Raw genomic sequence first — 27,744 nt, 5'->3', positions numbered from 1 at the left:
TGCCCCTGACCCAAGCCATGAGGTTTTCAATCGCCTCGTATGCATGTGAAAGCTGGACAATGAATAAGAAAGACTGAAGAATAATTGTGAAATACGGTGTTGGCAAAGAATGTTGAATATACCATGGGCCGCCAGAAGAATGAACAAATCTGTCTTGGAAGAATTATAACTAGAATGCTCCTTAGAAGTGAGGATGGTAAGAGTTTGTCTCACATACTTTGGACATGTTATCAGGAGGGACCAGTCCCTGAAGAAGGACATCATGTTGGTAAAGTAGAGGGTCAGCGAAAAAGAAAGACCCTCAGTGGGATGGATTGACACCGTAGCTGCAACAATGGGCTCAAGCACAAGAACGATTGTGAGGATGGCACAGGACCAGGCATTGTTTTGTTCTGTTGTACATAGGCTCACTATGAGTTGAAACCGACTCAATGGCACTGTTATGGATTGAATTCTGTCCCCCCAAAATATGTGTCAACTTGGTGAGGCCAGAATTCCCAGTATTGTGTGGTTGTCCTCCATTTTGTGATTGATGTAATTTTTACCATGTGCTGTAAATTTTAATCTCTGCTTGTGGTTAATGAAGCAATATTAGATTATGTTAAACAGGATTGGGGTGGGATGTAACATACTTACTCAGGTCACATCCCTTATCCAGTGTAAAGAGAGTTTTATCTCTTGTAAGATAAAAGGTGGCTTGCATCACCTTTTATGTTACAAGAGACAAAAGGAAAGGAAAGCGAGCAGAGAGTTGGGAACTTCATGCCACCAAGAAAGCAGCACCAGGATCACAGCATGTCCTTTGGATCTGGCGTCCCTACACCTGAGAAGCGTTTCGACCAGGGGAAGATTGATGACAAAGACCTTCCTCCAGAGCCAACAGAAAGAGAAAGACTTCCCCTGGAGCTGATGCCCTGAATTTGGACTTGTAGCCTACTAGACTGTGGGAGAATAAATTTAGCTTTGTTAAGGCCATCCACTTGTGGTATTTCTGTTATAGCATCACTAAATTACTAAGACATGCACCTTACAACAACAACAACTTAGGAGGTAACTCATTCAGTAGTTGTTATTCTTTCTAAGAGGCTCTGAACATTGGCTTCCAGGATGAGCTCCTGGTAGAAGAATTAATCTATGCATAGCATGCAAAATAGAAAAGGAGGATGTTGAAATTAAATCAGACCAACTAGAAGAGTTATTATAGAAAAAGTACCTGCAAAAATGTAGAACTATTCACAATGAACTCTCTGATAGTTAATGTAGTGACCTGAAATAAAAAATTAGAACTACAATGCCATGGTACAAATTCTAAGAAAGAGAAACTCAGCTTACCTAGAGTGGAGCTTTATTGGTACAGATTTTTTGTTTGTTTTCTTTAATTTGAAACTGTGTGGTATAGCTTACGCTAAATATGGTCAAACCAATTAACAACGATGTTAAACTATGAAGTCTCCAGATGTTGCATTTCTGTGAAGTATAAGTTCCAAGTATGAAAGAAGAAAAAAGAGAGACTCTTACATGTGCTTAACACAATCTTTCAAGTTATTTAGACTATTATATGCAATATTTTTCATAATAATTATATGCAATAGAGACATCTATTAAAAACCTAAAGTGATCATTTAATTGCAAACTCCCTGATAGAACTCCATTATATTTTTCATACTAAATTAATATTACTGACTTCTAATGGATACTTTAATTAGGCATGGATGTTATCAGCCATATTTGGCAAAATAAAATCTGTCCCTGTGAAATATTCATTAAGTTCAATTTCTTTCAGTCAGTATGAAATGTTTTCTGAACCTTATGATTTCAGTGAGAACGTAAATGCTAAGTGAGAAACTAAAAATCTCCAGACAAACCTTCTCCTCATGTGCCATACAAAAATTCATGGTCATTACAATACCCTGGAGAAGGACATCATGCTTGGTAAAGTAGAAAGTCTGCGGAAAAGAGGAAGACCCTCAATGACATGGATTGACACAGCGGCTGCGACAATCGGTTCCAGCATAACAACGATTATGAGTATGGTGCAGGACTGGGCAGTGTTTCGTTCTGTTGTGCATGGGGTCTCTATAAGTCAGAAGCGACTCGGAGTCACCTAACAACAACACAACAGGTGTCTTTTGTAGTTCATAATTGCTATACAATTATGCTCGGAGGCACTCCATTGGAAAATCATCTTAATGCTCTATAGACTGAAAAACAAAATGTCTACACTAATTTAAATACATACCCTTTCTGAGGGGACTGGAATGAGATGAGTCTGTGTGGGGCTTTGCATGCACCATTAGGAGAATTCCATGGTCAGTGGGGGGCAAAGGGAATAAATCAGAGAGAGTCAGGGTGTCAATGGGAATGCTGAGACAGAAAGGGGATACACTAAAAGCCTGTACAGCACAAGAGATAAATTGTCACAGACCAAGGCAGAACAATGTTGGGAAATTCAGCAGAGATGCTTACCAGCAAATTTCCCGTTGTCTTCCAGAGGAGGCTGGCAGCTCCCAAAGACAGTACGCTGCTCCCCTTCTCGGTTAATCTCTTCTAAATGTATGTTAGCAGAGTTTGGGTCTGTGAGATGAGATAGAGATAACGCTTTGTGATTGGAATTGAAAGAAAACAGATATTTGTGGGACTTTTAATCATGGTGTTGATGTTCAGAATCTATCATGAACTGTATCACGTTTATTTTGCCATTTACAATTTATTTCAAGGGTTTGAATTAAATTAACAAAGAAACAAAAACAGAAAAATCAATAATTTTCCGTGGAAGTTAAGTGACTTCCAAAGCTGAAAATTTAGAGTGGAGAAAAGTAGAACTGGTATTTTCCAGTGGTCTCTATACTAAACCTATGAAGGCCATTATAAAAACAAAGAAATATACACATACTTAGTGAGTATGATGGCTACATGTCTTCAAGAATCAAAATCCTGTTACAATTTATATACGTGTGAAAAATTCATAGTCTAAATTGAATTAAAATAAAGACGTTTATTAAAGGTTCAAGACAGTTCTAACTGGAGATCACCATAGCCCATGCAAACAGATCAGTGAAGTCCAAGGCACAGCAATTACAAAGATATTTTTAAAGGGCTGGAACAAAGAATGAAGTCTACAATATTTTGATTGGTTTATAGTGGTTGAAGTCCGTAAAAGGGGGAGAAAGCAAAGCATGATTTTTAAAATTATTGGTTATGTTAATGCAACTGGCATACATTGATTGGTTAAAAGATAAAATTACAAGATATGTGGTCACAGAGGGAGTCTCATGACCAGTCACAAGCAATGGCAGAATGCATACTTTCATCAAAAACAATGACATGATAGATACTTTTGGGAACAGGTTGTTAAATTTCCTCACCCAGAGCATAAGACCTCGTGGGGAGATCTTACACTAAGAGCTTGATAAGATTTTGTTGCAGATTCAAAGGCTTAACCTAACTCCAAAGCCTTAATAATACGATTAGTTACTAAGCAACTGGTTTTGAATCTGTGCAAAAGGTTTCATTAAGCGTTAGCATTAGTTCAGCCATTTTACTGTTAGGTCAGTTGCCTCTTTAGATTTTATATCCCATATCACTCCCTCCTCTTGATCCAGGATTTTGAAGAACATCCTTTGATCACACTTACGTGCAAACCCTCTTCTGCATGGGTTTGTCAATATGCTGTTCCCAGGTGGTGGTTTAGTCTTTGTAGTTTTCTCATGTTAAGCCCATTTTTCACTGTAATTGAGGACCACTGGTACCTTGGTTGTCAGACTGTTCTGGCTGACCATGCAATGGCTGAACAGTCATCTTCAGTGATGTTGGTATGGGGGATGGATATGGTATGGCCACATTGGAGAAACAATCTGACCTACTTTCAAATGGATATCCTAAATTATACACTTCTCTAATTTTGGTTCCTGAATACTGTGTTGATATAGATAATTCTCTGAGCATGAGATGAAGTGGGGTTATCATTTTCTATGGTAGATACACATCTCATAATACATTTTATAATTCCAATAATAAGGATTATTCTTATTAATATAATTAACTCTGTTTACAACAGAGACCATAACCATGAATTGCACTTTTAGGTAGCCAACTGAAGATATCAGGAAAGGGTGTTAAAGTCATAGGGTGTATAAAATGCAACCAAACAGCTTTTTGATGAATCTTAGCAATATCCCATTCAACTTCTCCAGTGGTGTTATTTCAAGAGCAACAGGAGGTGTTAGCAATGGCACAAACCCCTCCTTCCTGGGCTAAAAGGAAATCCAGGACTATCCTATCATCCAATACTATTTTTGCCAAGGATTCTGGAGGTAGTTGTTCTGTGGCCATTCCATTGGCTGTATCATCAACAATTTGAGCCATAGTGGCAGATAGATTGTGAATGGACAGTTCTAATTGCCCAATCCCAAACCATGGCACAATAATGTGTAAGAATGACCATCCCCATCCTGGGTAATCAGCTATGAGATTGTCTGACAGGACAAGTTGTCTTTTTTATGGATATTAATTTCAAGTCACTGTTACGTAGTAAGCTGTCATTGTATGAATGGATACTTATGGGAAATTCTAGAGTCCCTAGAGAAGCATATTCCAACCATTTAAACATGTTAAAGCCCAAGTAAAGGGTGAGTCATTGGACTTTTTCCTTAAATAAACTGATCCTCCACATAAAATGATATATCCAGATGGGGTGCACAACATACCTGCCCAAGTTTGAATATTAGAAAATGAGATGGACTGATCGACCCTTTCAAATTAGTTTGCAGGTATTTAATCATGACAAATGGATAATTCTCCAAATCCTAGGGGATCCCAGAGGAGGGCCCAAGCCAAGAGATTTGGATTATTTCTAAAACAGTTATCTGTGAATGTGGAATAATATTGATCACCATTAATAAAAAGATTACATTGTGTGCACAGAATAGAACTTTCTATCCACGCATGGGTAAGACTGAAACAAGGAGCCAATGGATAAGTAAATAATTCTGGAGGTAGCCATAATTTAACATGAATAGCCTATTTAAAAGGTTTTTTTCAAAATCAATAGTAAAATCAGGTGTGAACTTATAATCTAATTCTAGTATAGCGAGAGGATCAGTATGATTTTCTGCATAATGAGGGGAAAAGTGACATATGCAGCATTCAGTTAAATTGCTAGCCCTGACTACTGACTGAGTTAATTTGGTGAAAGCATTTTCTTGCCAAGCAATAGAAAAAGGAAACAATAAAGGTTTAAGTCAATAATTATAGGAAATATAATTAAAGCAAATACACAAAGGAATAATACCACAGAAATCCAACAACCATGATTACTCTTATTATCACTAGACTAAGTCCAAAATTTTCTGAAGGTTGCATAGACAGTACTCCAAATCCAAGTTACAGGCCTGCTCCAGGATCTTGGGAAAGGAAGCTGCCTACTCAGATGTCATCTGCTTCTTGTCCCAGGATTGTTTAAATTATAATTTGAGTACTTCAATGGGTTGAACTTTCCAAACAGGAGTGGCAGCCTTCTTCAGTTGGGAGAAATGGATCCAAGTTTTAACTCCTTGTAATTTAGCAGCACAAAGATCAGTGAGAATTTTTTAAATTAATGCCTTTTCCAATAGACATAATTATTTGACTTCTGAGAGTCGTAGGGACTCCTTATTAAGGAGGCATGCTCTTTAGAATATCTGACTAAGGCCTGACAATACTTTAATACGCTGGTCTCAATTAAATTAGAGTCAGCCAGAGCCCAACAGTAGGGCAGAGTACTTATTAACACAAGAGGAAGGACTTGCACTCAGGGTAAATTCAAGGAAGGGGAAAGTTTAGCAAGCTGGGACTTGATGATTCCATTTGTCGTTTCCACCAATTCAGACAACTGAGGATGGTAAAGACAGTGAAGTCTTTGAAAAATTGGAAAAATCTTCCATATTTCTTTAATAATATTTGTCTAGTAAAATGACTGCCTTGGTCATTACAAAGCACTTTTGGGGCTTCCTAGGTGAGGATAATGTTTTAAAAAAGTTTTTAGCCACAAGGCAGCAGTAGCTTGACGACGGGGGAAAGCCTTTACCCAGTGAGAAAACCTACAAATTATCACTAATATAAACTTATAGTTATTTGAGAGTGGAATTTAAATAAAATCTATCTGTCATCATGTATTGGCAGAGGAAATCTCTCAGGTGGAAATTTAAAGGGTTCGTTTGAACTGAATTGGAAGAAGAGAGGATATTGAGCAACTTCTTGTTCAGCAGCTTCATAAAAGTGTCTCCACAAATATTTCTTCAAAATTTCTATCATCTTTTTTCCTAAATGAGTGCCTTCTTGTAGACATGAACTTACGAGAACATGCCAATGTTTGGGTAAAATTAATTTGCCATTTGGCCCTATCCATAGTTTAGTATTAGGGTCTTGATACCTGTCCACTTTTTTTTAGCCCCCCTGCTTATTAATTTGAGTCATTTGCTGATGTTTCCTAAGGCTATCTGGAGTTATTTCAGTAAGGTTATAATTGCTCATCAATAAATCAGGATAGTTTCTATTACAGTCGTTTATAAGACAAACAATCGTGAGACAGCTTTATTCCCCTTTTCATTAATTTGTTAAAAAAAAAATTTTTTTAACCTGTTTAAGTTTTACTTACCTCTCTTCTTGGCAGTCAGAACAATGAGAAATTACATAGTTAGTATGTTCAAATCATTTCTTACTTTACCAATTTTCTAATAAGAGAATTATTTATCTCTTCCTAAATGCAAGGGTAAATGTAAATTCTGAATTACATGAAGACGAAGCAGTTTTATTTTTTCCCTTTTTTTGCAGCTTTGAACTTTTGCCCAGTCAATCTCTTTTTTTTTTTTTTTTTGGAAAAACTTAGGCATGATGTCTTAAAGGATCTTAGCTACTGCTAATGACCTCTCAGGTTTTTATTATTGTAATGTGCTTTTTCAACCCGTTGTTGGGGTTTTCTAGGTCCTACTAATATATTAATCAACTGAAAGAAATCTGATAAGCCAGGTTCATAAGATTTTATATAGGTGCTGTATTTACAGGTGTCATAACTGTTCTAGCATTGTTAACTATTCCCTCCTTTTCATTATGATTGTGAGTGGGATTATCACCGTCATGAATGAAAGTGGTGTCCTAAAAAGATGATTGGGGCTTTTTTGACAATTGCAGGGAGCTTTGATTTTGACCGGGGAGTAAAAGTGACTGTAGGATCTTTTTCCTCAGGGTATTTAATTTTAAAAGGCATTTCAAAATGGGGTTTTCTCCCTTTCTTAACAGGACAGAAAAATTTGCAGTCTTAAGTAGCTGGCAAAGGATCAGAAGTCCTGAAATTGCCTGAACTCATTGTTATTTCTAAGGCTTCTTTTTTGAAATAAGAATTTCTTTCTGGGCTGGGTTTGTAGCTGCTGTGGTTTTAAAGCCATTAATTTTCTTGTCTCAGTAGTTTGTTTAGTTTTTACGGTTTGAGCTAGCCAAACATATTAGCTTGGCAACAGGAGTGATTTTTTTCAGTCAAGCAGATGCCTATTTATTAAGACTGAAAGTTTAGAATTAAGGGTGTTTTTAGTTCATCAGGGTCACAGGAGATAAGTCACTTTTGAATCTGTTGCTGAAACAAAAGTGTTGATGCATAAAAAACTCATAGTGAAAACTGAATTAAAATAAAGAGGTTTATTAAAGGTTGAAGACAGTTCAAACCAGGGACCTCTGTGGCCCATGCCAATGAAAATGGGGCCACAAAGTCCTAGGCACAGCAATTACAAAGATTTTTTTTTAGAGTTGAGACAAAGAACGGGGCTTCGAAGTTCCGATTTGTTTATGGTGATTGAGTTCAATCAAAGGCAGGACAAAGCAAAGCATGATTTTTAACATTATTGGTCATTTTAATACAACTGCCATACATTGACTGGCTGAAAGACATAATTACAAGATATGTGGTCTTGGAGGGTGTCTCATGACCAGTCAAAAACAATGGTGTGTTGGATACTTTCAGGAACAATTTGTTAAAATTACCTTGCCCAGAGCATAAGACGTCCAGGAGAGGTCTAACACAAAGAGTTTGATAAGATTTGATTACAGATTCAATCTTAGCCTAACTACAAAGCCTTAATAATAGGGTTGGTTCCTAAGTAACAGAGCTTGAATCTGTGTGAAGGTTACGTTAAGTTTTAGCATTAGTTCAGCCATTTTACTTTTAGGTCAGACCCCTCTTTTGATTTTATATCCCATATCAATCTATAGTGTTTCTAAATGAAAATGTCACCTAATTGTGTATTGTCTGAAAAGCCTAAGTAAACATAATAACTTAAACTCGGGTTAAAACAACTTGCTCAGGTTAATATTAGATATCTTTTAAAGAAGAACACAAAGAAATATTTAAAAATAGAAGAGGTTAGTAATCTATAAGGAAGACCAAAGAATTGTTGCCTGTGAATTTTGATGTTGGTGAACTATATTGAATATCCATGGACTGCCAGAAAAACAAATAAGTCTATCTTGCAAGTATAGCCAGAGTGCTCCTTGGAAGCAAGACTCAGTCTCACATACTTTGGACATGTTATCGAGAAGGACCAGTCCCTAGAGAAGGACATAATGCTTGGTAAGGTAGAGGGTCAGTGAAAAAGAGGAAGACCCTCGCGAGACAGATTTACACAGTGTCTGCAACAATATACTCAAACATAGCAACTATTGTGAGGATGGCACAGGACGTGGCAGTATTTCTTTCTGTAGTACATTGAGTCAGTATGAATCTGAACTGACTTGAAGGAGTCTAACAACAACAACAAGTAATCTATGAGGGTCTTAGTATCATCCTGGCATGAAACACTATCCTTCTTAAAGCTACTTTTTCCACATGCTGTGTTCAGTGAAATTTTAAATATACTTTAAAGTTGGCAGCAAACTGACTGAACAACTTTAGCATCTTCTGGGTTTCAACCACCTGCTTTCTCACTCTATATGCTTTGACACCACCACCCATCTCTCATTTTGTCATACGGTGGTGGCTTGCACAAGGTAGGATGTTGGAAGATAATGTCACTGGTATTTCAAATACCAGCAAGGTCACCTATGATGGACAGGTTTCAGCAGAGCTCAGACTAAAACTGACTAGGAATAAAGGCCTAATAATTTACTTATAAAAATTAACCAACGAAAACCCTAAAGATCACAACAGAATATTGTCCTATAAAGTTCTGGAAGATGAGCCCCTAGGTTGGAATGAACTACACAGTGGCCACAATAGACTCAAATACCAATGATCATGAAAATGGTGCAGGATCAGACAAAGTTTCCTTTTGTTGTACATGGGGTTGTCAGGAGTCAGAGCCAACTGAAGGACAACTAAGAGCAATATGATTTGACATACAGTTAGTGTTCCTTCTAGGTAGCTCACAATGTTCGAAGTCTATTATTCATAATCTCTTTTAGTTATGCTTAGTTTGACATAGTCGGTTCCATGACATAAGTAGATTCTATGATTGAGTTCTGGAAGAATTTTCAGATTTCCATGTAGGAATGCTTGTGTATCACAAGGTAAGAAGAGCTTGAAATTGAAATGCTAAATCCCTGATAGAACTTCATTATATTTTCATACGAAATTAACATTACAGTCTTCTAATGGATACTTTAATTAGGCATGGATGTTATCAGCAATCATCAGTGGAATAAAATCTGCCACTGTGAAATATTCATTAAAGTTCAATTTCTGGCAGGTAATATTTAGTGTTTTCTGAAACTTATGATTTCAGTGAGATGTTAAAAGCTAAGTGAGAAGCTAAAAATTCCCAGACAAACCACCTTCTTATGTGCCATACAAAAAAGGGTAATCATTAGATGTCTAATTGCCCAACTATAGGCTTCTCTCCCGTCTTTTTTGCTCAGAGGCACTCCATTAGTAGGTTGTCCTAATGCTGCATAGAATGAGAAACAAAAGGTCTATGCTAATATAAATACATATCCTTCATGAGGCTACTAGAATGATATGTGTTTGTGTGTGGGTTTGTATGCATCATGAGAAGAATTCCATGGTCGGGGAGGGGGGCAAATGGAGAAAATCAGACAGGGTCAGGGAGTCACCGGAGATGCTGAGACAGAAAAGGGATACAAGAAACATCTGCACAGAGCAAAAGGTAAATAGCCACAACTCAAGGCAGACCAATGGTGGGAAATTCAGCTGAGATGCTTACCGGTTTTTTCCCCACCGATTGTCAGGGGAGGTTGGCAGTTCAGAACGATAGCACGCAGATCACCGCCTCGAGAAATACGTTTAATTCTCATGGGAACCGAGGTAAGGGCTGTGAGATGAGACAAAGATAAGGCCTTGTCATTGAAATTGAAAGAAAATAGATATTTGTGGGACTTCCAATCATCATGTTGACACTCAATCTCTCACAAAGCGTGTTATAGGGAAAAGACTTCAACTCTACTAAAGTAAAATCAAAGAGCCTTATTGAAGGCAATATATATATCATTCGAATGGGAAATTCATGAAAACCTGAGGAATCTGAAGCTCATGAATTGCAAAGGGAGGGGTAAAATTCACCTATAGTTATACTCTCATATGTGGAACTACAAATAATGTTCATATTGGTTTGCAGCAATTGAGGTCAGTCAAAGGCAGGATGAAGCAAAACATGACCTTTAACATTATTGGTTATGTTAATACAACTGGCCTACATTGTTTGGCTGAAAGACGTAACTGGTCAATGATCACGAACATGGATCTCTTCCAGTTGATAGGTCAGGAAGCTGTCTCCAAATTTCTTGACATAGATGAGCGAGAACGCCCAGTGCTGCATCTGTTTGTTGAAACACCTCAACTGGTATTTCATCAATTCCTGGAGTCTTGTTTTTTGCCATTCCCTTCAGTGCAGCTTGGACCTCTTCCTTCAGTACCATTGGTTCTTGATCATATGATACCTCCTGAAATGGTTGAACATCAACTCATTTTTTTTGGTACAGTAACTCTGTTTATTCCTTCCATCTTCTTTGATACTACCTGCATCGTTCAATATTTTGCTCATAGAATCCTTCATATTGCAACTCGAGGTTTTTCTTCAGTTGTTTCATCTAGAGAACTGCCGAGTGTGTTCTTCCCTTTTGGTTTTCTAACTCTAGGTCGTTGCACATTTCCTTATAATACTCCATCTTCTCGAGCTTCCCTTTGAAAACTTCTGTACAGCTATTTTACTTCATTATTTCTTCTGTTCTCTTTAGTTACCCTACTTTCAAGAACAAGTTTTAGAGTCTTTTCTGGCGTCCATCTTGGTCTTTTCTTTCTTCCTTGTCTTCTTAATGACCTCTTGATTTCTTTACGTATAATGTCCTTGATGTCATTCCACTACTCATCTGGTATTTGGTCATTAGTGTTCAATGTGTCAAATCTATTCTTGAGATGCTGTCTAAATTCAGACGTGATGTACTGAAAGTCATATTTTGGCTCTCATGGAGTTGCTGTAACTTTCTTCAGCTTCAACTTGAACTTGTATGTGAGCAATTGATGATCTGTCCATAGTTGGCTCCTGGTCTTATTCTGACTGATGATATTGAGCTTCTACATCCTCTCTTTCCACAGATGTAGTCAATTTCATTCTTGTTCATTCCATTTGTTGAAGTCCATCCTGAAGTACAATACTGTCAGTGACTGGATAATATCTGTACGCCTACAAGGAACACCAGTTAATACTATTATTCAAATTTATGCACCAACCACTAATGCCAAAGATGAGGAAATTGAATATTTCTACCAACTTCTACAGTCTGAAATTGATCAAAGATCAATCAAGATGCATTGATTATTACTGGTGATTGGAATGCCAAAGTTGGAAACAAAGAAAAAGTATCCGTAGTTGGAAAATAGGGACTTGGTGATAGAAATGACGCTGGAGATTGCATGATAGAATTTTGAAGACCAATGACTTCATTGCTAATACCTTTTTTTAACAACATAAATGGTGAATAGCTAATGTAGTGACCTGAAATAAAAATTACAACTGCAATGTCATAGTACAAATTCTAAGAAAAAGGGAAACTCATCTTACCCAAAGAGAAGAGCTTTATTGGCATAGATTTTTGTTTTTGTTTTCTACTTTAATTTGAAAATGTGTGGTTTAGTTTACCCCAAATATGATAAAACTCATTAAGAACCATGTTAAACCCTGCCTTCTCCAGATGTTACATTTCTGTGAACTATAAATGCCAAGTATAAAAGAAGAATAAAGAGTGATTCTTACATGTGCCTATCCCAATGGTTCAAGTTAATTAGACTACAGTGTACACATTCTGAGTTATACAATATTTTTGATAAAAAGTATATGTTATGGAGACATCTGTTAAAAGCCTAAAGTGATCATTTAAATGCAAAATCCCTGAGAGAGTTCCATTACATTTTTAATACTAAATTAACATTACAGACTTCTAATGGATGCTTTTATTAGATATGGATTTTATCAGCAGTATTTAGCAAAATAAAATCTCTCACTGTGAAATATTCATTAAGTTCATTTTTTGTCAGTCAATATTAAGTGTTTTCTGAACCTTATGATTTCAGTGAGAAGCTAAAAGCTAAGTGAGAAACTGAAAATTCTCAGACAAATCTCTTTCATATGTGCCTTACAAAAATGTGTGATCGTTAGGTGTCTTTTGTATTTCATAATTGCCATATAATAAGCTTCTCTTTTGTGTTCTATGCTCAGAGACACTCCATTAGAAGGTTGTCCTAACGTTCCATAGAATGAAAAACACACATCTATACTAATTTAAACACATATCTTTCATGAGGCAACTGAAATGTGTTGTGCCTGTGTACAGATTTGTATGCACAATTAGAAGAATTCCAAGGTCAGTGGGAGGCAAAGGGAGAAAATCAGAGAGGGTCAGAGATTCAATGGAGATGCTGTGACAGAAAGGGATACAGAAAAGGCCTACCCAGAGCAAGAGGTAAATAGTCACCAAGGCAGAGCAATGTCGGGAAATCCACCTGAGATGCTTACCGGTAATATTTCCATTGGCTTCCAGGGGAGGCTGGCAGTTCACAATGACAGCACTTGGCTTCCCGTTTAGATTTTTGACTTCCAAATTGATGGGCTCAAATTCCAGGTCTGTGAGATGAGACAGACACAAGGCCTTGTCATTGGAATTGAAAGAAAACAGACATTCATGGGTCTTCTAATCATGGTGCCAACACTCAGAATCTATCATGAAGTGTATTGTGTTTATTTTGCCATTTACAATTTATTTCAAGAGTTTGTATTAAATAAGCAAAGAAACAAAAAATAGAAAAAATAATGATTTTGCATGGAAGCTAAGTAACTTCAAAAGATGAGAATATGGAGAGAGGAGAAACGTAGAACTGGCATTTTCACATGGCCTCTACACTAAATATATGAGGCCCACCATAAAAATAGAGGAATACATACATACTTAGTGAGATTTATGGCTGCATTTCCCCAAGACACACAATTCTGTTACAACTGTAGGATTTATAAATGAAAATGTCACCTAATTGTGTGTTGCCTTGAAAGCCAAAGAAAAACATAATGAGTTAAACTCAGATTAAAGCACATTGCTTAGGTAAATGCTAAATATCTTTTAAAGAAGAAATCAAAGAAATATTTAAAAAATAGGAGAGGTAAGAAATCTTTGAGGGTCTCAGTATCATTCTAGCATGAAACCCGTCCTTCTTAAAGCTACTTTTACCACACGTTGTGTTCAGCAAAATTTTAAATATACTCTAAAGGTGGCAGCAAACTGACTGAACCAGTTTGATATCTTCTGGGTTTCTACTACCTGCTTCCTCACTCTCTATGCTTTGACACCATCACCCATCTGTCAGTTTATCATAGCGTGGTGGCCTCATGTTGCTACAATACTGGAAGCTATGCCACAGGTATTTCGAATACCAGCAGGGTCAGCCATGGTGGACAGCTTTCAGCAGAGCTTCCAGACTAAGACTGACTAGGAAGAAAGGCTTAATGATTTGTTGTTGTTGTTAGGTGCTGTTGAGTTGGTTCTGACTCATAGTGAACCTATGTAGAACAGAGGAAACACTGCCTGGTCGTGCGCCATCCTCACAACCATTACTATGTTTGAGCCCATTAGTGCAACCACTGTGTCAATCCATCTCACTGAGGGTCTTCCTATTTTTCACTGACATTCTACTTTACCAAGCATGATGTCCTTCTCCAGGGACTGGTGCCTCCTGATAACATGTCCAAAGAATCTGAGATGAAGTCTTGCCATCCTGACTTCTAAGGAGCACTCTGGCTATGCTTCTTCCAAGACAGATTTGTTTGTTCTAATGGCAGTCCATGGTATATTCAATATTCTTGGCCAACCCCATAATTCAAAGATGTCAATTCTTCTTTGGTCTTCCTTATTCTTTGTCCAGCTTTCACATGCATATGAGGCAATTGAAAACACCATGGTCTGAGTCAGGTGCACCTTAGTCCTTAAAGTGACATCTTAGCTTTTTAACACTTGAGAGAGGTCTTTTGTAGCAGATTTGCCCAGTGTAATGCATTGTTTGATTTCTTGACTGCTGCTTCCATGGGTGTTGATTGTGGATCCAAGTAAAATGAAATCCTTGACAACTTCCATCTTTTCTCCATTTATCATGATGCTGCCTTTTGGACCAGTTGTGAGGTTTTTTGTTTTCTCTATGCTGAGGTGTAATCCATTCTGAAGGCTGTAGTCTTTAAACTTCATCAGTAAGTGCTTCAAGTCCACTTCATTTTCAGCAAGCAAGGTTGTGTCATCTGCATAATGCAGGTTTAATGAGTCTTCCTCCAATCTTGATGCCTCGTTCTTCTTCATATAGTCCAGATTCTCAGATTATAGGGTTGCTATGAGTCAGAATTGACTGGACGGCAAATTTTTTTTTGCTTCGATATGGTGCACCTTATTTGCATAGTCCCACCCTATCATTTGGTGGAAGTTACAAGGCGATGGTAAGAAAGGCCATATAAAAACAGTCCATCACACCACAACGTACCATTCTGCCTACTGCCCAACCCAGCCCTGTACATGGCTCTTAGTCTGGGGAGGATGAGGGGGTGCCCTTGCCTGAGGAGCCTGGAGCAGGGCTGTGAAGTGGGGACACTAACCTGAATCTTTCATATCTCCCCAGCCTCTAGGAGCCTCAAGAGTCTCGGAAACGGGTGGGGCTGGACACAGGTGCAGAGAGGACCTTGATCAGGCTCTGGGAGGGCTGGAGGGAGCCCAGGAAGAGCCTCAGGATAAGGGTGGCTGGAGTTCACTTGGATTTTAAACATTTCCACTGCTTATGACAGTGCCTCATCTCAATCTTATTTATCCAGCAAGGACAGGGTGGAATGGGAGCTTTCGCAATGCTGTTAACATATACCCTACATCTGCGACTTTTAAGGTCAGAACTAGTCCAGAATAAAATCATAATGTTAAGAAGAGTCTTTACTTTGGGCAAGTTACTAAGCTTCTAACATGTGGCTATCCACTTCTCCAGAATGCTATGAGGATCAAGTGAGATGGTGTGCATGATGCACTTTGCAAACTGTAGCATGCCTCATAGGGCAAGTTATGGTTAGAGCTCTGTTGATTGTGGTGCCCCAAGTGTCCTGAGAGCCCGTGCTGCCCACCTGAGGGTCAGCAGAAGCAGAGTCCAAGAGATAAACTCCAGCCAATGCACTGGGACCTCTAAGCTGACCTTCCCAGGAGTGTTTGCCTTCTAGAAGGACTTAGAAAGGGAACATTATTAGGTCCCAATGCGTAAATGACTGACAGTGGGATTTCAGGCAACAGGAGGGCAGCTGTTTGACTGTGGGGGCCTTTCCAAAACTCAAAATTAGACCACAGCAACCCTACTATGTTGGGCCTCTGTCTCCCCCAAGGTTGGATATGGGATGGGGGATAAGAGACAATACAGTTTCAGCTGATAACTCCACAAAGAAGAGCCACACCTGGGCGCCAGAGGTCCCAGGAAAGCTTTGGCAGGGATTGAGGTCTCTGAGTCCCATGGAACGGGGTCCCTTTGGCTCATGGACTGGAACTGGGGACCATCACCTTGTTCTCTCTGGTCAAGAGACTGAGCCGTGCAGAGAAGAGAATGTGCCCAGAAAGGCTTCATTCCATCCTGGAGGAGTCCTGGGAGCCATGAGAGACCTTGTAAGAGAAGCCGCTCCCAACACCAAGTGGACAGTGGGGTTCACTGACACCCCAGGGCTCAACCACCCTCTGCCTTGCCCACAGTTGAGTCACTCAAGAGCGCTTTCAGGGACAAGGACAGAGCAGGAACTGAAAGACACATCCATACACACACACACACACACACATACACATACACAAACACTTACCTGGGTCAATTGACACTTTAACCTTGACTGTATGGTTAGTTCCAAATCGCTCAATCCCACACCAGTAAAAGTCTGCATCGTCTTCTGTGAGCCTCTCCATGGTCACAGTGAATATGCGTTTTTTATGATTGTCCCTGATGGACACACGGCCTTCTTTCACCTCCTGCTCTGATCCGGTGGTTTTAACAAGGATTTTGCAGGTAGCCCAGACAGCTCCTCGACACCACCACTTGTAGTGGGGCTCCCACCCTAGGTCATAATGACACTGCACAGTCAATGAGCTTCCTTCTGGGCCACTTGTCACATTTGGACCCCACACGACGGAGCAGCCTGGAAAACACAAATCCATGTCACCTTCCACCCTGAAGGGAGGGCCACTACCTCCTGCTGTGGGACTAACTCCAAATCCAAGTGCCTGATGAATTAACAGTCAAGGAAGGAATATACCTTCCATGAGACAGATCTTTTGTTTTTCAGAATTCCACTGGTCAAAGACACCATTTAAGTCACTGAAGAGCATAACTACAGATTTCAAAAGAAATTAAAATATTGACACTGAGCAATAATAGCTTTCTATAATTCACCGCTATCCCTGCCCTATGGCCAATATTTACAGTAGGCCCTCTGCATCTTCAAGTTCTGCATCTGCGGATTCAACTAACTCTGGATTGAAAATTTAAAAAAAAGTTCTGAAAAGAAAAATTTCAATTTGCCACGTGCCGAGCACTATGCTGAATCCACACAAATGTAGGCATATCCTGCTGTAGCTTCCTATCATCTCACAGATCCTCAGTCTCTCTCTAGCATTCATTGTTTGAGTGTTGTTCACCTCTGAATTGTTCGTCCATTACTTATGCTATGTGTACCTTTTGTTTCTGTGGGAAAAATGACTCTTAAAAAACCGGGTTGGAGATAAAGTGCATGCAAGGACAGAGAAAGCATTAAGGATGTAGCTAGAGGGCAAGTCACAGAAGCATATCCCCGTTGATGGCAAAATTATGTGTGAAAAAGCACTTAGCCTCTATGAGCACTACTGTGAGTGGGTTGAAGAGAGTGACAGGAAGGGGTTTAAGGCTAGTAAGGGATTGCTGGCTAGCTACGTAAAGCATTACAGCCTCAAGAACTTAAAGATCACGGGAGAATCTGCACTGGCTAATGTCGAGGCAACATCAGCTTTCTCAGAAGAGCTCAAGAAACTCGTAGAAGAGAAAGGCTACCTCCAGAGCAAGTCTTCAACTGTGATGAAACAACTATTTACCTAGCATTTACATTACATTAGATATTATAAGTAATCTAGAAATGATTTAAAGTACACGAGAAGATGTGTGTAGGCTATATGCAAATACCATGCCATTTGATATAAGGGACTTGAGCATCCTCAGATTTTGGTATTCATGGGGGTCCTGGAACCAATCCCCCACGGATACTGAGAGATAATTTTAATCTTTATATTTCAAGGGATGCCCTTTTGCAACCATCTTTGTGTTATACTGATCTTCTGTTGTTAGGTGCCGTCGAGTCAGTTCCAACTCATAGCTGTCCCATGTGACGAAGTAGGACTGTCCCATAGGGTTTTCTAGGGTGTAATCTTTATGGAAACAGATAGCCAGATCTTTCTCCCTTGGAGCCGCTGGGTGGTTTCCAATCGCCAACTTTTCAGTCCTACTTATTTCCCTCACCAAGGGGCCAGTCAGTCTGTCCATTTTGTAATGTCAACCCCTGGGTGGTCAGGAAGCATGCCTGGTGCTGAGTTCACTAGGAAGACCATGCTCAATATTTCTGCTTCGGTGATTGTAAGCTCTGAATGAGTGAGTGAGTGGATAGCACACAACGCTCGTAATGTTATTTGGAAGCTTCTTGGCAAAATACCTTCCTGCTGGGCTCCCTCCCCACTCTGCCAGCCACTCCCTCTTGCTGGATAAGCTCCTTTCCTAGATGTAGACCTAGGTCGCATGCTCACCTGGACGCCAGAAGAGGAGGGAGATGAGCAGCAGCAGGTGCATCTTCTCTTCACAATGGTCCCCTATGGTAGAGCCTGACAGCAAAGACATCCTTTCGTCCTCCAGCCCTTCTTCTTTCTCTCATTTTCAGCCTTACGCTACTTCTGGCAGCCACTTCCCACTAGTGAATAAGTCTAAAAGAGGAAGGATGTAGAATTGGTGGTTTCAGGGTAATTAACAATGCAAGAACTCATGAGGATCATGAGCTTTTGAGAAATACCTTCCTGTTGAGGATTGCAACGGGCTCTCTTTAAAACAAACTTCACAGCCCCTTCCTTGCCTTGTGGGGTTTTGCAGACATAGCCCCTTTGTTTCTGGATAGTTCAGTGCAATCTTCCTCCCCTGTGGCAGGAGGCTGGGACAGGGGGACCTGCTCCACCTGATGGGATCTTGGGGACCCAAAGACATGGAACTTTGAGTGTAGCCAGATTCGAAGGGGCCCAGGTGGTCAGGAGTTCAACAGGATTGTGGAAGGCTTGCGGCCAAAGGCAGAATGCCAAAGGACAGATTCTAGACCAGAGATTGGAATGGAGGGGATGAGAGGCCTAAGAGGGTATCAAAACCTAGACTACAAAGAAAGGGGCTCCAACGGTAGGGAGATGAGAGCAGGGAACTACTGGTCCAATGGACAAGAGGGGTGGGTATCCAGAGAACATACCAGAAAGTCTCATTGCTGTGCCCGGCCCACCAGGTGAGATCCCATAGATATCCACACCAACCTGAATCCTCCAGAAACTTGTTGACTGCACTAGGGGTCCTGCCCTGAAGAAACTAGCTCACTCGTACAACTATCGCCCTTCCTCCCACAGCCCACCCATCTCTGTAATAAAATATTTGTTGAGGTAAGGAAGAAAGAAGAAAAGAAAGAAAGCAGCTTTGCCTGTCTTATTCCCTTCTTTCTGACAATCTTGCCCATCTTCCTACCTCCCCTATCCCATCAAGATCCCAGGGAGCCATCATGACCTGGTTCAGATGTCATGAAAGGAATTGGGCCTTTTTCACTTTGTGCACCTGGAACCACTTTTGCTATGTGTCACATATGCTGTAGGACATCTTGAGGAGTCAGTGAGCCCCATGGAGGGACATGACTTCCCTCACACCCTCATCAGGGCAAGCTGGTGTGCAAGAGGGTTATTTGCACAGAAAAACAGCAGCTGTAAGGTGAGGGTGTTCCAGGATGTGGCCAACACGGCCTCTCACTTCACGTATGTCCAGCCATAAGATGAAATCAGTGATGGGGGGGGGTGGGCTCGGCCCACCTCTGGACTCCACCGTTCTTTCAGCATACCTTCCCCTCAGGGCACTGCATCATCCTCTGCAAACAGGGAAGCCTTGATTCCCAGAGAAAATGATAGAGTAATCAAGAGGATGAGCAGCCCTGGAAGACAAGGGGCGGTTGCTCTGATGGCCATGGGATAACCATTCCTTCTTGAGGGTAGACAGAAGGAGGGAACAGACTCTGAGCTTCTAGAAGCCTGGCCTGTGGCCCAATCCTCAGATCCTGGGCCCAGACTAGTCTGGGAAGATCCTATCTGAATTAAGAATGGAGACTTAACCCGAGTGGCTCTGAGTGGTGACATACAAGATACAAATATTTTCCCTCTATCGTTTCTCTTTCGACGTTCTTTCTGATATCTTCTTTTGACGTTCTTGCTTGTATCTTCTGTCAGCCAGGACATTCATATTTGTATTCAGTCAGATCTACTGATCTTTTTCTTTATGGTGTCTGAATTTCCTGTGCTGTTAGGAAGGTCATTCAGAGCTACTTTAGGAGTGTTGTAACCACCCCATTCATTAAGGTTTTCTAAATGCTGTCCCTGAATCCTGGAGTTGTAGGACAGAAGCATACTTAACGTTAGCCCAGCTCCCACCAAGAGGCCTCCACTGAAGTATGATTTAGTGTTAAGCCATTAGGTCTTGCTTTTATCAAGGTCAATACCACAGCTATTGGAAAAGCTTTGCCTCTTCTGCAAAATCATAATTGCCCATTTTTTATTCAGGATCCCTTGTATAAGAACCCACATAACAATATGAAATGTCTAGAATAGGCAAGTGTATAGAGAGCTAAGTTTCTTAGTGGTTACTAGGGGCAGAAGGGAGAGAGGGAAGGGGAAAAGGGGACTCATTGTTTAGGGGACACTGAGTTTCTGTTAAGGGTGATGGGAAATTTTGGAAAAAAATAATGGTGATGGTTGAAGAACAAGATGAAAGTAATTCATGTCACTGAATTTTATGGATAGAAAAAATAGTGAAATGGCAAACGTTTTGTTACATATATATTTACCATAAAAATAATAATAAAAAAAATCCATATAACAAATTTCTCTTAGAATCACATGCAGGGAAAAACTTTTTTTTGACTGAAAGTGCCCAGGTTTTCTTTGTCAGATAATAAGTACCACATGCATCATCTTGTTTCCCATTTTGTCTTGACTGCCAGGAAGTCTAGAACCAAATGCAATGCTCAAATGCAGTAACAACCCAACCTCACTCCAGGGTGGAAGATTTGCAGACACACACACCATTCCAGTGTATATTTTCTCAGATATTATCTTGCACTGCCTTGTTGTATATATGGGTTTTGTCTTAAGCCACCTTGAATCCCTTTTGAAAGTGGATGAGATCAATACAGACATGACTTAGAAGAGAAAAGAGACACTCGTGTGAACAGTGGCAAGGCTGACACAGAGGTTTTTATTAGAATCATGATTACCATTGCTGTCGAGTCAATTTCGACTCATAGTGACCTTATAGAACAGAGAAGAACTGCCCTGTAGGGTTTTCAAGGAGTGGCTGGTGGATTCGAACTGCTGACCTTTTGGTTAGCAGCCCATCTCTTAACCACTGTGCCACGTACATGCTCTGCAACAGGCACCTGAAGTTGACACTTTACTTCTCCAAGCAGTGAAATTTGGAGCCAATGTGGAGAAACATCAGGAAAATCCCAGCAGCTGTTGAGTGAAGAGAGAAATTCCACTGTGTATCTGTTGTTGTTGGGTGCCGTCAAGTCAATTTTCAATTCATAGCAATGCCATGTGACAGAGTAGAACTGCCCTATAGGGTTTTCAAGGCTGTAGTCTTTACAGGAGCAGATCACCAGGTCTTTCTCCTGTGGAGCGGTTGGTGGTTGGGTTTGAAAAACAAACCATTTGGTTAACGGCTAAGCCCTTAACGGTTGTGTCATCAGGGCTCCTCATTGTGTATCTAAGGTCATGGATTTAGACAGACCCATCTGGAACGTTCGAGGAGCTGAGGCTCATGGGCCTGACCCAAGGATGTTCTGTCAATCATTATGTTTTTATGTTTTCTTTTTTTTTTAATCTCTTTATAATTTGGCAAGTCCAGCTACATGATGCATCTCCTGAGCCTTTCCAAGTACCCTTAATGCTTGCTTTTGGGAAGCGGCTATTGGCCACTGTAGAATTTAGGCATTTACCCACTCATTCATTCATTGTGTGCCAGCCTCTGGTTGCACGTATATTTCCTCTCTTTTCTTCATAATTTTCTTTGAAATGTTTCACCTGGGATCCCAGACTAATTTTTCCTCTCACGTCCTCCCACTACAGACTCCCTTCAGAGCAAAGTGGCCTTTCACTGCTGTTCCAAGCTCTGTTTCTGTTAGAAATATGGTCCGTTCTAACCCCTCGTTCCAGGCCCAAGTGTGAATTATTCCCAAGGCACAGATATCTTGCTTCTGTTTTGTTTTATAGACTTTTTTTTTTCTTTTGACTTTCTCATACAGGAGACTCATGCACACTGCTTTAGCCTGGGTCTTCCAAGAGGCAGATGCCAACAGGGGATTAAATGTGCAAGGGTTTTATTAGGGGAAACACCCATGAAAGAAAGTGGGGTAGGAGCCCAGAGAGGCTAGGAGAGCCATCAGACCATGGAGCAGGTCTGAACCCAAGCAAAGTAAAGAGGCGAGGAAGGTTGAATGGGAGCATCCTAAACTGCTGTGCAGTCTATGGAAGGTTCCAGAAGGCCATCAGGGAGTCCTGTAGTCAACATCTGCTATCAGAGAAGTCTCATGTCTCCCGGGAACAGGCCTGCCTTACAGCACCAACTATTAACAGAACTGTTGGTGGTTTGAATCTACTTCTGAAAGATAACAGCCATTGAAAAAAACCCTATAGGGTGCAGTTCTACTCTTACACACATGAGGTCGCCATGAGTCAGAATCAACTCAATGGGATCTGGTTTGTTTTTGTTTGGTTGGAAGTCTGGGAGCCACATTCTCATGCTTACCACAGGTGTTTGTTAACTTATGTTGGGACGAGATTACCTCTGTGCCTTCAGGCTTTATTCAGTGAATGTGACAGAAAATCAAGAGTTTAGAATGTGTGTCTGTGTGTATTTAGAAAGAACTCTGTCCCACAACCACATGATGTCTTAAAAACCTACATCCAGCTCCCGCCCTGATCTCTCTCTCTGCTTCAATTTCAGACCATCCTGGTGGGCAACAGTAGCATGGGGAAGACATCTCTGCTGGTTCAGTCCAACCAAGGCAAGTTCATCCAGGTAATTCTCAGCCACCACAGGCACTGGATTCACATTAAGCACGCACTGGCCTTGCTGGCCCAGGTTCCTGGCAGGAAGCAAGTGGACACTCATATGGGATCATCCAAGGAAGCTTGATAAGACCATTTCCCAAGGTGTAGGCAGGGTGTTGGGAAGCCATAAAGGATGGCACATGGTCCATGGGTCATCACAGGGGGCTGCATTCCACCCCTAGCCTGAAGGGGGAGAAGAGGGATCATCACCAGAATCCAGGGACAAAGAGGGCTGTGGCAGGAGCTGGCACATTCAGTAGTGGGATGCAGAAACCCACAGCAGCCCCCGGGAGGTAGCTAGGAGAATAAATTCCCCCTCCCACATCACTCTCCTCCTGCCCCCATCTCCTCCTGGGGCTCCTGTTAGGCTGAATCCCACTAGAATCTAGAAAGCAAAGGATCACCTTGACAAAATAGCTCAGGTCAGCCATCCAGGGCAAGAGGAATCTGAAAGGGCAAGGGGATGGCTTAAGACTTTAAGCCCAGTCCAAGTTTAACATTGTCACAAGGGTCCTAGGTAGCTAGCAGGTCAAGGGTTCAAGTTCAGTTTGTAGCACTCCGCCTCTCCTGGGCACATCTGGGCAGCTATGATTAAGAAATCTTCCTCAACCTTTTTTGACCAGGACCCCTTTGAAGGCCAAGGAATCCTCTCTCTGCCATGAATCCTCCTTCCCCTCCATGCTCTCAGTGATCCTTGACCCCCTGTGACACCTTTGGAGAGGGTCTTTTGGAGAGTGGCAGGAGCAGCAGGGGCTGCCCTGGGATCTCCAGAACCCCAGTGTCCAGAGACGGAGAAGAGCAAACATCATTTCTCAGGCAGCATGAGTATTTGTGAGGCCAGCCTCTGAGACCAAGCAGACTCAGGACTTGTGAGGCCACCCAAAGGGCTGGGCCAAAGCAGTGCCATGTGGTTAGAAGAGAGGGACACCCAGAAAGTGGGCTTGCCTACTGTGTCACAGTGAGGAACACAAGGGGTTCCAGAGGGACATGGTTTCAGGGTAACTATCCAGCAGGAGAGCCTGGCCGGTGTGTGCCAGGACCTGGAACCTGTCCTGAAACAAAAGGCCCAGGACTCTCCCATGACTGGGGCTGGCTGGGCTCTGGGGGAGGGCTAAGAAGGATAGGGCTGAGTCTCAGAAGGCTATCCCTGAGGTCCAGGCCAGGATGCCATGAAGCCCACCAGGTTGTCCTGGTGCCAAAGGCCCCCCAACCAGCACAGGCCCAGTCTGTCCTTCAGCAGAGCAGAGAAACTGTGCCCCACAATTACACCCAAGTCTCCTCACCCACTTACGTCCTTCCACAGAGGGCAGAGCGTGGGCTGGACATGGGTGTGGTGGTGAGAACTCTGGTTCACACTCCATAGATGTCACAGGGGTGGGACCTCCAAATTTTTTCACTAGTTTGGTAAGAACAGTGAGGAAAATCTCCTGTAAGAAGCAACAAAATATGTCAAACTGAGACTGTGAGTGGCTGAAGACATGACAACCGGGGCTTTCCCTCCCTCTCTCCTCGAGGTGGGCCTTCTAGAGCCTCAGATGTTTACTTGGCTCCAGTCAACACGATCAGCATCAGGAAGACTTGATTCACCACAGGAGAAACCTGTGGGCAACTAATGCTGAGTAAAAGCCTGAGGGCCCCACCTGGGCCTGGGCCTGCGGACACCAGTCTCAATTGGCATGACCTGGGACCATGAATGGGGCATATACCATGCTCCACAGTTGAGACACAGACCCAGAGGAACTCCAACGCTGGTGATGGAGAGGGGTGGCAACAGCACATGACAGGCTTTCTGGGGGTCACATTGTGGATGGGGGTGGGGTCCTTGGTATAGCTCACTTGCATGCCAAGAGATTTGCAGCCCTCACCCCTCTGCAGGCCCCCTTCCCACCACACTCTCCAATGCTATAGTTGCAGTTGTCATAAAGTGAACTCCAAATCATGGCGCTGCCATGTGTGTCAGAGTAGAACTGTGCTCCATAGGATTTTCAATGGCTGATTTTCCAGAAGAAGATAGCCAGGCATTTCTTCCAAGGAACTCTTGGTGGATTGGAACTTCCAACCTTATCCTTAGCAGCCGAGCACATTAACTGTTTGCACTACCCAGGCACTCCATCCATTTTGATTCAGAGAGATCTTTATCCCTCTGCTCAGAGCACAGCACTTAAAGTCTCCCACGTCCTGCTGAGCACAGGAGCTGGAGGACATTGGGTTCTCAGTCGTCTGGGGGTTCCAAGTCTGTCACGTACACGGAGATTTAAACACTACTCATTGCTGGCCCCAATGCTTCTGTCAGTTTGTCGTACTGTACGGATTGGAATTCCCACTGGTGATTGGAATGTGAAAATTGGAAACAAGGAACAAGGAACAGTAGTTGGGAAATATGGCCTTGGTGATAGAAATGATGCCAGAGATCACATGATAGAATTTTCCAAGACCAACGACCTCTTCATTGCAAATACCTTTTCTCAACAACATGAACAGTGACTATACACCTGGACCTTGCAGTATGGAATACACAGGAATCAAATTGACTATGTCTGTGGAAAAAGAAGATGGAAAAGTTCAACATCATCAGCTAGAATAAGGCCAGGGGTCAACTGTGGAACAGACTCAATTGCTCAGATGCAAGTTCAAGTTGAAGCTGAAGAAAATTAGGACAAATACACAAGAGTCAAAGTGTGGCCTTGTGTATATACCCCTGAATTTAGACACCATCTCCAGAATAGATTTGTCACACTGAAAACTAATGACCGAAGACCAGACGAGTTGTGGAATGAAATCAAGGATATCACACATGAAGAAAGCAAAAGGTCCTTAAAAAGATTGGAAAGAAAGAAAAGACCAAAATGGATATAAGAAGAGACCCTGAAACTTGCTCTTGAATGCCAAGTAGCTAAAGCAAAAGGAAGAAATGTTGAAGTAAAAGAGCTGAACAGAAGATTTCAAAGGGCAGCTCGAGAAGACAAAGTAAACTATTATAATGAGAAGTGCAAAGACCTGGAGATAGAAAACCAAAATGTTCATCATTTCTCAAGCTGAAAGAGCTGAAGAAAAAATTCAAGCTTCAAGTTGCAATATTGAAGGAAAATACTAAACTATGCAGGAAGCATCAAAAGAAGATGGAAGGAATACACAGAGTCACTGAACCAAAAAGAATTTGTCGACATTCAACCATTTCAGGAGGTAGCATATGATCAAGAACTGATGGTACTGAAGGAAGAAGCGCAAGCTGCACTGAAGGCATTGGCAAAAAACAAGGCTCCAGGAATTGACAGAATACCAAATGAGATATTTCAACAAAGAGATGCAGCACTGGAAGCACTCACTCATCTTGTTATTCTTGTTGTTAGGTGCCGTCAAGTCGGTTCCAACTCATAGCGACCCTATGCACCACAGAATGAAACACTGCCTGGTCCTGCGCCATGCTCACAATCGTTGTTATGCTTGAGCCCATTGTTGCGCCACTGTGTCAATCCATCTCTTTGAGGGTCTTCCTCTTTTTCATGACCCTGTACTTTACCAAGCATTATGTCCTTCTCCAAGGACTGATCCTTCCTGACAACATGTCCAAAGTATGTAATACATAGTCTTGCCATCCTTCCTTCTAAGGAGCATTCTGGTTGTACTTCTTCCAAGACAGATTTGTTCCTTCTTCTGGCAGTCCATGGTATGTTCAATATTCTTCGTCAACACAATTCAAAGGCATCAATTCTTCTTCGGTCTTCCTTATTCATTGTCCAACTTTCGCTTGTATACGATGCAATTGAAAATACCGTGGAATGAGTCAGGTACACCTCAATCTTCAATGTGACATCTTTGCTCTTCAACACTTTAAAGAGATCTTTTGCAGAAGATTTGCCCAATGCAATGTGCATTTTGATTTCCTGACAGCTGCTTCCACGGGTGTTAATTGTGGATCCAAGCAAAATGAAATCCTTGACAACTTCAATCTTTTCTCCATTTAGCATGATGTTGCTTATTGGTCCTGTTGTGAGAATTTTCGTTTTCTTTATGTTGAAGTGTAATCTATACTGAAGGCTGCGGTCTTTGATCTTCACTAGTAAGTGCTTCAAGTCCTCTCCACTTTCAGCAAACAAGGTGGTGTTATCTGCATAATGCAGATTGTTAATGAGTCTTCCTCCAATCCTGATGCCCCTTTCTTCTTCATATAGTCCAGCTTCTTGGCTTATTTGCTCAACATACAGATAGAATAGGCATGGTGAAAGGATGCAATCCTGATGCACACCTTTCCTGACTTTAAACCAGGCAGTATCCCTTTGTTCTGTCTGAAAAACTGCCTCTTGATCTCTGTACAGGTTCCTCATGAGCACAATTAAGTGTTCTGGAATTCCCATTATTTGCAATGTTATCCATAATTTGTTATGATCCACACAATTGAATGCCAAGAAATTTGGAACGCAGCTACCTGGCCAACTGACTGGAAGAGATCCATATTTGTGCCCGTTCCAAAGAAAGGTGATCCAACAGAATAGGTAAATTATTAAACAATATCATTAATATCACAGACAAGTAAAATGTTACTGAAGATCATTCAAAAGCAGTTGCAGCAGTATATCGACAGGGAACTGCCAGAAATTCAAACTGGATTCAGAAGAGGCATGGAACAAAAAATATCATTGCTGATGTCAGATGGATCTTGGTTGAAAGCAGAGAATACCAGGAAGATGTTTACCTGTGTTTTATTGATTATGCAAAGGCATTTTACTGTGTGGATCATAACAAATTATGGATAACATTGCGAAGAATGGGAATTCCAGAACACTTAATTGTGCTCATGCAGAATCTGTACAAAGAACAGAACAAGGAGATACTGCATGGTTTAAAGTCGGGAAAGTTGTGCATCATGGT

General features: G+C 41.3%; 1 protein-coding gene across 4 annotated transcripts in view; it reads right to left on the bottom strand.

Moving 5' to 3' along the window:
* Positions 1-18,479, bottom strand: part of LOC111820964 (uncharacterized) — a 35,693-nt gene extending 17,214 nt beyond the window's left edge. For 2 of the 4 annotated variants that reach the window (XM_023733257.1, XM_023733260.1), the window contains exons 1-5: positions 18,286-18,478; positions 16,326-16,655; positions 12,990-13,097; positions 10,185-10,292; positions 2,467-2,574 (exon numbers count right to left, since the gene is read on the bottom strand). In XM_023733257.1, the coding sequence (XP_023589025.1) occupies positions 2,467-2,574; positions 10,185-10,292; positions 12,990-13,097; positions 16,326-16,655; positions 18,286-18,376 (745 nt within the window). In that variant the 5' untranslated portion in view covers positions 18,377-18,478. Of the gene's footprint in view, positions 1-2,466; positions 2,575-10,184; positions 10,293-12,989; positions 13,098-16,325; positions 16,656-18,285 lie in introns of all 4 variants that reach the window. The other 2 variants (XM_023733259.1, XM_023733258.1) reach the window with 2 other exon arrangements.
* Positions 18,480-27,744: the final 9,265 nt, after the last annotated feature.

This window comes from Trichechus manatus, unplaced genomic scaffold, assembly GCF_000243295.1.
Source record: "Trichechus manatus latirostris isolate Lorelei unplaced genomic scaffold, TriManLat1.0 scaffold00057, whole genome shotgun sequence".
NCBI lineage: Eukaryota > Metazoa > Chordata > Mammalia > Sirenia > Trichechidae > Trichechus > Trichechus manatus.
The sequence above is the reverse complement of the archived record's forward strand: the minus strand, read 5'-3'. Positions and strand labels throughout refer to the sequence as shown.